The sequence below is a fragment of the Bombina bombina genome, chromosome 7, assembly GCF_027579735.1.
Source record: "Bombina bombina isolate aBomBom1 chromosome 7, aBomBom1.pri, whole genome shotgun sequence".
NCBI lineage: Eukaryota > Metazoa > Chordata > Amphibia > Anura > Bombinatoridae > Bombina > Bombina bombina.
Genome location: NC_069505.1, coordinates 476323506 through 476335841, shown reverse-complemented (window position 1 = coordinate 476335841; position 12336 = coordinate 476323506). Strand labels below are relative to the sequence as shown.

Sequence of the window (12336 nt, the reverse complement as noted above, 5' to 3'; positions counted from 1 at the left end):
ATAAAAATATATATAAAAAAAGGTGCTTTCCATGGTTCTGAACGAAAAAAATAGCCTAGATGCCTTCCTTTTCAAATAAAGAAAGCAAGAGAACGAAGAAAAAAGGATTATAGGTGTAAATTAGAAAGTTGCTTAAAATTGCATGCTCTATCTAAATCACGAAAGAAAACATTTGGGTTCAGTGTCCATTTAAGTGTAACCCAGCAATCTGATCTCTGGTTAATTTTATAAGCGCTAATTGCTGACGCAAGCTCATAGTTTAGTGGCTGGGTTTGTAAGAAAGGTTAACAAAATGTATTAAGCGGTTCATATTGTGTTTTTAAAACAGAATATAGTAGCTCACAATCTACAAAAAAGTTTTAAGCTAAAAAGTAAAAGAAATGAACGAAAGTGTGTGTATTTGTTGATGCCAAAAACTCACAGAAATCCATATAGGAACCAATATATCAATAAAACGGAAAACTTTAAAGTGTATTAATACAAGGAAACTCATACCAAAGTTAATCAATGATGTTTAACGCGTTTCTGCTGCTACCATGGGCTATGATTACGGATGGGAAGGTCCAGTTTCCCTGTTTGGTCTCTTCCTTTGCATCCAGACTTTTAGTCTTAAAGGCTCAAATCTCTGATGGCATGGAGATTGAATGAATAGTTTTTAAATCCAAATCAAAGCAACAGCACCTTAGTTATGCATCAAAAGCATAACTAAGGTGCTGTTGCTTTGATTTGGATTTGCTGTGCTTTACTGGGATCTGTGCAGGATCCTTGCAACGTGCACCTGGATATTGGACTGTGAGTGCTGGGCTATATTTTCTGAATAGTTTGTAAGCCAGAGGGTTCTCCGATTCTGTTTTTGAGATTCTGATACAGGTTTGTGAGCCTGTGTTCAGGAAGTTTTATTATAAGGTGTAAGAATCGTGTTTTTTCCTGGCTTTCTTTTAGAATTCCTAGGATTTCACCGTTTTTGCAGGATTGCTTGGATAAGGGTTTATAAGCCTGTTCTTTTGAAGGGTCAGATTTCAGCTTTTTTTTCCTTTGGATGATTTCTAACCATTCACATATTAATTCACATATTAATAGTAAATAGCAAAATTGAACTTTTATGATTCAGACAGAGCATGTGATTTTTAAACAACTTTCCAATTTACTTCCATTCAAAAAATGTGCATAGTCTTTTTATATTTACACTTTTTGAGTCACCAGCTCCTACTGAGCATGTGCAAGAATTCACAGAATAAGGGTATATGCATTTGTGATTGACTGATGGATGTCACATGGTTATGTGTATGCATTTGTGATTGGCTGATGGATGTCACATGGTACGTGTATGCATTTGTGATTGGCTGATGGCTGTCACATGGTACAGGGGGAGTGGAAATAGACATCGCTTTTAAAATTGTCAGAAAAAAAATCTACTACTCATTTGAAATTTAAGACTTAGTTTTATTGTGTTGTCTTGTTATCTTGCATTTGTTGATTATGCAAATCTACTGTGTGTACTGGTCCTTTAAAGGGACACTCAAGTCAAAATAAACTTTTATGATTCTGAAAGAGCAGCAGTTTTAAGAGACATTAAAGTTTACTTCTATTATCAAATTTTGCTCAGTATTTTTAGATTCACACTTTCTGGGGAACAAGATCCTACTGAGCATGTGCACAAGCTCACAGGGTATATGTATACTAGTCTGTGATTGGCTGATATCTGTCACATGATATAGGGGAACGGAAAATGGGAGAAAAAAATAAATTTGTCAGAAAAAAAATCTACTGCTTATATGAAATGTAGAGTAAGTGTTAAATCATTGTCTTTTTATTATGCATTTGTTAATTATGTAATCATACTGCATGGAGTGGTCCTTTAAGCCTGATGTTAATCCAATGTACCTGGTCTTATCTTGGTTATGAGGCTTTTGCAGGCTACTCCTTATGAGCCTATGTATAAGGTTTTGTGTCTTCTTCTTAAAGGGACATGAAACCCAAAACTTTTCATTCATGATTCAGATAGAGAATACAATTTTAAACAACTTTCCAATGTACTTCTATTATTTAATTTGTATTCTTCTCTTGTTATCCTTTGCTGAAAGGTTTATCTAGGCAAGCTCAGGGTCAGCAGAGAACCTAGGTTCTAGCTGCTGATTGGTGGATACATATATATATATACTGATTGTGATTGGCTCACTCATGTGTTCAGTTAGAAACTAGTAGTGTATTGCTGCTCCTTCAACAAATGATACCAAGAGAATGAAACAGATTACATAATAGAAGTAAATTAGAAAGTTGTTTAAAATTGTGACGGATACCCCGGCTACCCCGACTGGGTAGCTCTGCCAAACGGGTCCTGCTTCCTCCCTGCCGACTGCAGCTATGTAGCTGGCAAGTGACCACAGCCTGTAGCCACCCCTGATGCCCGACAGCACCAGTACTCAGGGTCTCACCCTGTGGCAGACTCCAGCTACCCCGACTGAGTAGCTCTTCCAGAGGGTCCTTCCTTTGCCTGGAACAGGCTGCTATGTAGCCCAGGAAACTGATTTTAGCTGGAGCTCACCCAAATAACTAGACAGACTAGCATTCAGGTGAAACAAGAACTGATTTTATTGAGAACACACACTCCTTTTATACACACATCTCATCTTGATAACACAAAGGACAATCCCACAATTTTCCCGCCATTCCCGCCCCTCCAGACAGCCTGGCACCTCCATAGGAGCCACAGTCCCACATAATCCCAGTACATAGGGGTGGTGGTTTCGGGGAGATCCCAGTGGAGCGGCGGCACTTCCAGAATGTCATTTTAAAGCTCTCGTCCCCAGGTGTCACAGTCCAAATATCAGCATGATTCGTTACTGGGGACCGGAGTTGCAGTCCGTTGAAGTTAGGGGTGTCCAAAACCCCTGGTTCCCAAAGAAGCTCCCCTCTGATAATTCCCACAGCTCTTGTCCTCCCTAGGGGCTACCAATCCCCAAAAGAGCGGAGCTCTGGGGCAAAGGGCTGCTGGAGCGACCAGGGGTAAAGTTAGCGGGTGTCCTGCTGTCCTGTGGCCGACCGGGAGTTCCAGGAGCCTGGCCAGCCTGAGAGGAGTTAGGCAGGTGTCCGTTGTGAGGCGGCCGACTGGGAGTTCCAGGAGCCTGGCCAGCCTAGGAGGGTTTTCCTGGTCATAAACCAACTCTTTCTGAACACAAAAACAAGCCAAAACAAAGCAAACAAACAGCTTCCAGAGATGGTGGTTGCTCTGAGGAGCCCAAAACCACTGATAAACATCAGGGGTGAGGTTGTAGTGGGGGTTGGGGGTATCCTTAGCTGTCTGGTATCCGTGACATCTCCCCCCTTCCAGTTTGGCAGACCCGACTAGACCCTTAACGGGTTGGCCAGGGGCTGTCCGACGGTGGCCCTCCACTTCTCGTTTGCTGGGAGAGTTTATCCCATCTCTCCTGAGCTTGGGGCATCCTGGGGGGTTCCTGCTGGCGTTTATACCCTGCACCCTTGGAGCAGGGATAGTCACATAATGCAAAGTCCCAGACAAGTTTGCTAAGGCCGGCTCCCAAACAATTGTTGTTCCACAAGTTCCAGTCTCCTTAAGTTCCATGGCCAAACTGTATCTCCTCTGTGACACTCAGTTGAGTACCGGCTGACCCACCCACAAACAAAGCCAGTACCAGTTTCCTGGCTGTATACCCACCCCAGACTGTAGGTTGAGGTTGCTCCTTGGTGGGGCAGGCAAGACTCAGGTGCCCAAACTGGTGGCACCAAATGCAGGGGCGGGTATCCAACAAAGCCATTGCTGGCTTCCCGGCTGTTGGTGGAAGTTGCTCCTTGGTGGGGCAGGCAAAACTCGGGTGCCCAAACTTGTGGCACCAACTGCATGAGCGGGTACCCCCTGTGAGATATACTTCAGGACAAGACAAGGGTATAGACCCTGCCAAGCTACTGAGGGGAGAGACAGTCTGTCTCTTCTCCAGAGAAGAAGATCTACTGCTGGGGAGGGAGGTCTGCTACCTCCGCTCAATGGTAAACTGTGCTGCTGCTGGGGAGGGAGAGCCCGGCTGTCTCTGCTCCCTGTACGGGGTTCTGCTGTTGGGGAGAGAGACCAACTGTCTCCTCTCCCAGAAAGGGATTCGGCCGCTGGGGAGAGATATCGATACCTGTCTCTCCCTGAAAGGGGAGGGAGGACGACTACCTCCACTCGCAGGGGATGGCTCTGCCACTGGGGAGAGAGACAGACTGTCTCCTCTCCTGGCTCTGCCGCTGGGGAGAGAGACCGACTGTCTCCTCTCCGGGGAAGGGGTTCTGTTTAAGGGGAGGGAGGACGACTACCTCCGCTCCCAGGGGATGGCTCTGCTGCTGGGGAAAGAGACTGACTGTCTTCTCTCCCAGCTTCTGGCTCTGCTGCTGGGGAGGGAGACCGACTGTCTTCTCTCCTGGCTCTGCTGCTGGGGAGGGAGACCAACTGTCTCCTCTTCCAGGAAGGGGTTCGGCTTACGGGGAGGGAGGACGACTACCTCCGCTCCCAGGGGATGGCTCTGCCGCTGGGGAGAGAGACCGACTGTCTCCTCTCCCGGCTCCTGGCTCTGCCGCTGGGGAGAGAGACCGACTGTCTCCTCTCCCAGGAAGGGGCTCTGTTTATGGGGAGGGAGGACGACTACCTCCGCTCCCAGGCGATGGCTCTGCCGCTGGGGAGAGAGACCAACTGTCTCCTCTCCCGGCTCCTGGCTCTGCCACTGGGGATAGAGACTGACTGTCTCCTCTCCCAGGAAGGGATTCTGCTGCTGGGGAGAGTTATCGACATCCATCTCTCCCTTGTCCAAGTCCATAAGCTCGGGGCCCGGCTGCTGATCTGTATCTAGCAGCTTGTTGTCGCTTATGCTCTGTTGCCAATTCTCTAAGGCCAACCTCCATGATTCCCAGACTGCTGTATCATAGCTCCCTGCAGGCTCTGTGGCATGCTGTTTAACGCAATCTGTCAGTCTTTTGTATCTCTGTTCCATCTCCAATTCCTTGCCACATATAAAATCCAAATCGGCTTGCAGCCAGGGTACCCCTGAGAGACTCAGCAGGCTCCCTCGGTACTCACAAATGTCCTTAAGTCTCCACTCCTCCTGACTCCCAAAATCTGGGTCCTCTGCCATTAGTTCAAATAGTAATCCAGGGCCGCCAAAGCCCTCTGTGGGGACACCATCACCCAGCCATGGCCACACTTGCATAGCATACCATTGGAGGGCCCTATAGCTGTTATCCAGAACCATCTCCTCCTGGACCAGTCCATAAAATTCAGACAGCCATTCCGCCCGGGGCTGTCCTCCCAGGCAAGGTACTCGGAACTTCCACTGGAGCCAGTAATCTTCGTCATCAGGGGAGAGGGTTGTTACTCGATAGCCCTGCTCTTGTTGAAGAGCCTCCCTCCAGAGTCGTCGGCGGACAAGGTCCCTTTGTGCCAGCATGTCCCAATACGAACTAGGACCGTCCAGCTGGGCCAGCGCCTCCTCTGCTCTCCTTAGGAGCTTGGTTCCCATAGTTAACAGCTACTGTGGCACGTCTCCTCTGTCGGCAGAAACTGTGTGATAGAAGCAGATCCCACCGCTGCCAGCCAATGTGACGGATACCCCGGCTACCCCGACTGGGTAGCTCCACCAAAAGGGATCCTGCTTCCTCCCTGCCGACTGCAGCTATGTAGCTGGCAAGTGACCACAGCCTGTAGCCGCCCCTGATGCCCGACAGCATTAGTACCCAGGGTCCCACCCTGTGACAGACTCCAGCTACCAGACTAGGTAGCTCTTCCTGGAACAGGCTGCTATGTAGCCCAGGAAAGTGATTTCTATGTAGCCCAGGAAAGTGATTCTAGCAGGAGCCCACCTAAATGACTGGACAGACTAGCATTCAGGTGGAATAAGGACTGATTTTATTGAGAACACACACTCCTTTTATACACACATCTCATCTTGATAACACAAAGGACAATCCCACAATTTTCCCGCTATTCCAGCCCCTCCAGACAGCCCGGCACCTCCATAGGAGCTACAGTCCCACATAATCCCAGTACATAGGGGTGGCGGTTTCGGGAGATCCCGGTGGAGCGGCGGCACTTCCAGAATGTTATTTTAAAGATCTCGGTCCCCAGATGCCACAGTCTAAATATCCGCATGATTTGTTACTGGAGAACAGAGGTTCAGTCCGTTGAAGTTATGGGGTTAGGGGTGTCCAAAACCCCCGGTTCCCAAAGGAGCTCCCCTCTGATAATTCCCACAGCTCTTGTCCTCCCTAGGGGCTACCAATCCCCAAAAGAGCAGAGCTCTGGGACAAAGGGCTACTGGAGCGACCAGGGGTAAAGTTAGCGGGTGTCCTGCTGTCCTGTGGCCGACCGGGAGTTCCAAGAGCCTGGCCAGCCTGAGAGGAGTTAGGCAGGTGTCCATTGTGAGGCGGCCGACCGGGAGTTCCAGGAGCCCGGCCAGCCTAGGAGGGTTTTCCTGGTCATAAACCAACTCTTTCTGAATACAAAAAACAAGCCAAAACAATGCAAACAAACAGCTTCCAGAGATGGTGGTTGCTCTGAGGAGCCCCAAACCACTGATAAACAACAGGTGTGAGGTTGTAGTGGGGGTTGGGGGTATCCTTAGCTGTCTGGTATCCGTGACATGTATTCTCTAGCTGATCCATGAAAGAAACATTTTGGGTTTCATGTCCCTTTAAAGAGTTTGTGTTATCTGCTCTTTCATGGGATCTTCCTTATCTTATTGTTTTTTAAGGATCTAGCAGTGTTAAAGACTCGGTTTGTTTTCGGGCCTAGGGCTGTATCTTCTGACTGTATTAGATGGGAATTTGTTCCTTCTCTGTGTCCTAAGCCCTAAACTCTTCACAGAGGTTTGGCTGCTGTTAGAGGGTTTGAGTATTACATTGATGCTCCTGTCGTTTTCAGACAAACTTCTCGTTTGTTTGTGCTCTTTTCTAGTGCCATTTCTTTGTCCTCATGGTTGAGACTTGTGATCCGTGAGGCTTTTTTTGGAGGGAGGTCGCCCCCACCCTGACTGATTTCTGCTCCTTCTACCAGTTCTGTTGCCATTCTGTGGCCTTTTAGGAATGAGACTTCTGTTGTCCAACTTTGCAAGGCAGCTACTTGGTCTTCTCTGTATACTTTTACTAAATCTTACCTTGTCAGTGTTATTTTGCACCTTCTGCGGCGGCCTTTGGTAGGAAGTCCTTCAGGCACTAGATGATTCTTTGCCTGTTAGTTCTTTTTTTATTTTATGGTTTTGCCCTTTTTTTTGGTTTATTTTGTGTTTGTGGATTTCTGAGAAAAAAATGTTTCTTAAATCCAATCCTTTGTTTTATTATTTGTGGGCTTTACAGCTTGGGTATTAGATTAATGGAGTAATGGATTGTGGTCTCTCACCACCTGTATGAAAAAAATAATAATTTATGCTTACCTGATAAATGAATCTCTTTCATGGTGGTGAGAGTCCACAAGATCCCACCCTCTGCTTTTTTTCTATTGTTTTGTTCTTGCGCACATCTTTTATCCCTGCTCCTGTGTTTTTTTGCTTTTATTTCTTTACCTACCTCTGTGCTTGGCTGTAGGTTAGGCCGAGGTACCTGTGAGGTAGAAGGGGGTTTATAGAGCTCTTGGGGTTTGGGAATCTCTGCTCCCCCTAGTGGCAGGCAAGAGTATTTCACAGGAGTAATAGATCATGGGCTCTCACCATCATGAAAGAAATGAATTTATCAGGTAATTATAAATGATGTTTCTCACTATTTGGCAATGTTTCTCTTATGGTAAAGTAAAAAACGAAATAATAGAATATAAAAACTTTATTTGTACAGACGAAGATGACGCTGAAATAGTGAAATGTGAGATAACAGAAGATTTGTGTGTGAGGCAACAGCTGGAAGCCCAGGATGAGGAAACCAGCGGCAGTATCAGCACAGGTGAGTGTGCACATGCGTTTTGTCTGAGGGATGCAGATTATAGGTGAGTGCACATGCGTTTTGTCTGAGGGATGCAAATTATAGGTTAGTGTGCACGTGTGTTGTGTTTGACGGGTGTGGGTTATAGGTGAGTTGTGTGCATGTGCGTTTTGTCTGAGGGATGCAGTTTATAGGCGAGTATGCACGTATATTTTGTCTAAAGGGATGCAAATTATAGGTGTGTGCACGTGCATTTTGTTTTAGGGATGCAGATTATAGGTGAGTGTGCACGTGTGTTTTGTTTTAGGGATGCAGATTATTGGTGAGTGTGCACGTGTGTTTTGTCTGAGGGATGCAGATTATAAGTGAGTCGTGTGCACGTGTGTTTTGTCTGAGGAATGCAAATTATTGGTGAGTGTGCACGTGTGTTTTGTCTGAGGGATGCAGATTATAGGTGAGTGTGCACGTGCGTTTTGTTTGAGGGATGCAGATTATAGGCGAGTCGTGTGCACGTGCGTTTTGTCTGAGAAATGCAGATTATTAGTGAGTCGTGTGCACGTGTGTTTTGTCTGAGGGATGCAGATTATAGGTGAGTCGTGTGCACGTGTGTTTTGTCTGAGAAATGCAGATTATAGGTGAGTGTGCACGTGCGTTTTGTTTGAGGGATGCAGATTATAGGTGAGTGTGCACATGTGTTTTGTCTGAGGGATGCAGATTATTGGTGAGTCGTGTGCACGTGCGTTTTGTCTGAGGGATGCAGATTATAGGTGAGTCGTGTGCACGTGCGTTTTCTCTGAGGGATGTGAGTCGTGTGCACGTGCGTTTTGTCTGAGGGATGCAGATTATAGGTGAGTGTGCACGTGTGTTTTGTTTGAGGGATGCAGATTATAGGCGAGTCGTGTGCACGTGCGTTTTGTCTGAGAAATGCAGATTATTAGTGAGTCGTGTGCACGTGTGATTTGTCTGAGGGATGCAGATTATAGGTGAGTCGTGTGCACGTGTGTTTTGTCTGAGAAATGCAGATTATAGGTGAGTGTGCACGTGCGTTTTGTTTGAGGGATGCAGATTATAGGTGAGTGTGCACATGTGTTTTGTCTGAGGGATGCAGATTATTGGTGAGTCGTGTGCACGTGCGTTTTGTCTGAGGGATGCAGATTATAGGTGAGTCGTGTGCACGTGCGTTTTCTCTGAGGGATGTGAGTCGTGTGCACGTGCGTTTTGTCTGAGGGATGCAGATTATAGGTGAGTCGTGTTCACGTGTGTTTTGTCTGAGAAATACAGATTATAGGTGAGTCGTGTGCACGTGTGTTCTGTCTGAGGGATGCAGATTTATAGGTGAGTCGTGTGCACGTGTGTTCTATTTGAGGGATGCAGATTATAGGTGAGTATGCACGTATGTTTAGTCTAAAGGGATGCAGATTATAGGTGTGTGCACGTGCATTTTGTTTTAGGGATGCAGATTATAGGTGAGTGTGCACGTGTGTTTTGTTTTAGGGATGCAGATTATTGGTGAGTGTGCACGTGTGTTTTGTCTGAGGGATGCAGATTATAGGTGAGTGTGCACGTGTGTTTTGTCTAAGGGGATGCAGATTATAGGTGAGTCGTGTGCACGTGTGTTTTGTCTGAGGGATGCAGATTATTGGTGAGTGTGCACGTGTGTTTTGTTTGAGGGATGCAGATTATAGGTGAGTCGTGTGCACGTGCGTTTTGTCTGAGAAATGCATATTATTAGTGAGTCGTGTGCACGTGTGTTTTGTCTGAGGGGTGCAGATTATAGGTGAGTCATGTGCACGTGTGTTTTGTCTGAGAAATGCAGATTATAGGTGAGTGTGCACGTGCGTTTTGTTTGAGGGATGCAGATTATAGGTGAGTGTGCACATGTGTTTTGTCTGAGAGATGCAGATTATTGGTGAGTCGTGTGCACGTGCGTTTTGTCTGAGGGATGCAGATTATTGGTGAGTCGTGTGCACGTGCATTTTGTCTGAGAGATGCAGATTATAGGTGAGTCGTGTGCATGTGTGTTTTGTCTGAGGGATGCAGATTATAGGTGAGTCGTGTGCACGTGCATTTTGTCTGAGAGATGCAGATTATAGGTGAGTCGTGTGCATGTGTGTTTTGTCTGAGGGATGCAGATTATAGGTGAGTCGTGTTCACGTGTGTTTTGTCTGAGAAATGTAGATTGTAGATGAGTCGTGTGCACGTGTGTTCTGTCTGAGGGATGCAGATTTACAGGTGAGTCGTGTGCACGTGTGTTTTGTCTGAGAAATGTAGATTGTAGATGAGTCGTGTGCACGTGTGTTCTGTCTGAGGGATGCAGATTTACAGGTGAGTCGTGTGCACGTGTGTTTTGTCTGAGAAATGTAGATTGTAGATGAGTCGTGTGCACGTGTGTTCTGTCTGAGGGATGCAGATTATAGGTGAGTCGTGTGCACGTGCGTTTTGTCTGAGAAATGTAGATTATAGGTGAGTGTGCACGGGCGTTTTGTTTCAGGGATGCAGATTATAGGTGAGTTGTGTTCACGTGCGTTTTGTCTGAGAGATGCAGATTATAGGTGAGTCGTGTGCACGTGCGTTTTGTCTGAGAGATGCAGATGATACTGTAGGTGAGTCATGTGCACGTGCGTTTTGTCTGAGGGATGCAGATTATAGGTGAGTCGTGTGCACGTGCGTTTTGTCTGAGGAATGCAGATTATAGGTGAGTGTGCACGTGCGTTTTGTCTGACCCCTTGTTCTTCTGTTGCTTTTTTGTTAATTACTTTATTATTTCTGTCATATCATTATCTCTCTCCTTTCTCTCCTCTAAACAGAAATACAGACTTAAAGGGACAGTCAAGTCCAAAAATAAACTTTCATGATTCAGATAGGGCAAGTTATTCTCTAAAAGTCCCGGTAGTGAAGGGGTTAAATAGTCCTTTTTTATGCTTGATAGAAAATGATTCTGTCCTTTTAACACAGTATTCCTTGGCACCAATTTTACATTAACAGTAAAACATTACTTAAAGGAAGAGAAACTAAATATTTGTATTTAACCCCTTAACGACCGACGACGTATGCCATACATCCTCAAAAAAAAAGCACTTAACGACCGAGGACGTATGGCATACGTCGTCGGTTTAACAGAGCACTGGAAGCGATCGAAATCGCTTCCAGCTGCTCTAACAGTATTGCAGGCTTGCCTTGAGGTCTAGGCATCCTGCAATACTGTTCCCGAGTGCCGGGACCGGATTGATCACTCCCCCACGAGTGATCACTTCCGGTTTCGCTCCACGTGGAGCCCGGCAGTGTTTCAGAGCATCGGAAGCGATCGGACACGCTTCCGATGCTCTGCTTGTTTGCTAAGTGCCTCGGTGGGTCGAGGCACTTAGTTAGTTGTAAAATAAAAGTAAAAAAAAAACAAAAAAAAAAGATTAAAATAAAAAAAAGCCCTAAATAGCCCCCCTCCCCCTTCACTAGGCATCCAAGATGGCGATGCCCAGTGCATCATGGGGCCTCTGGGGGTGTCCCTAGCCTGCATCATCATAGGGGCAAGCTAGGGTCACCCAATCTGAGCCTCCCACCCTAAAAAAAATAATAATAATAAAATACCCCATTTGTCTGATCATGTCAATATTTGTAAATATTGACTATGATCAGTGTGGATCTCCCTCCCTCTCCTCACTTGCCATTTTGTTGGAGAGAGAGAGAGAGAGAGACCTGTATTTTAGCAGAGAGAGAGATTTATTTCTTTTATTTGTTAAAAAATATAGAACCAAAGGCTCTTTTCAGAGCCATTAACCCCTAGCTTGCCAGTGATCACTATATATCACTGGCAGTAACATAGGTGCACTTTTTTTTTGCTGCATTTTGCTGTCTGTGCATTTTTTTAGGGGTTAATTTTGTTGTCATTTTTTAAAAACCCAAAGGCTCTTTTCAGAAACATTTAGTTAATTTAATTTAATTTTCAGAGCCATTAACCCCTAGCTTGCCAGTGATCACTATATATCACTGGCAGTAGCATAGGTGCACTTTTTTTTTTGCTGCATTTTGCTGTCTGTGCATTTTTTTAGGGGTTAATTTTGTTGTTGTAATTTTTTAAAAACCCAAAGGCTCTTTTCAGAAACATTTAGTTAATTTAATTTAATTTTCAGAGCCATTAACCCCTAGCTTGCCAGTGATCGCTATAAATCACTGGCAGTTGCATAGCTGTACTTTTTTGCTGTCTGTGCATTTTTTTAGGGGTTAATTTTGTTGTTGTAATTTTTTAAAAACCCAAAGGCTCTTTTCAGAAACATTTAGTTAATTTAATTTTCAGAGCCATTAACCCCTAGCTTGCCAGTGATCGCTATAAATCACTGGCAGTTGCATAGCTGTACTTTTTTGCTGTCTGTGCATTTTTTTTTAGGGGTTAATTTTGTTGTTGTAATTTTTTAAAAACCCAAAGGCTCTTTTCAGAAACATTTAGTT

At 45.5% G+C, this 12336-nt stretch overlaps 1 protein-coding gene across 2 annotated transcripts in view; it reads left to right on the top strand.

Moving 5' to 3' along the window:
• Positions 1-12336, top strand: part of LOC128666774 (gastrula zinc finger protein XlCGF57.1-like) — a 58556-nt gene that overhangs the window by 29549 nt on the left and 16671 nt on the right. For both annotated transcript variants that reach the window (XM_053721560.1, XM_053721559.1), the window contains one exon: positions 7810-7914. In XM_053721560.1, the coding sequence (XP_053577535.1) occupies positions 7810-7914 (105 nt within the window). The remainder of the gene's footprint in view (positions 1-7809; positions 7915-12336) is intronic.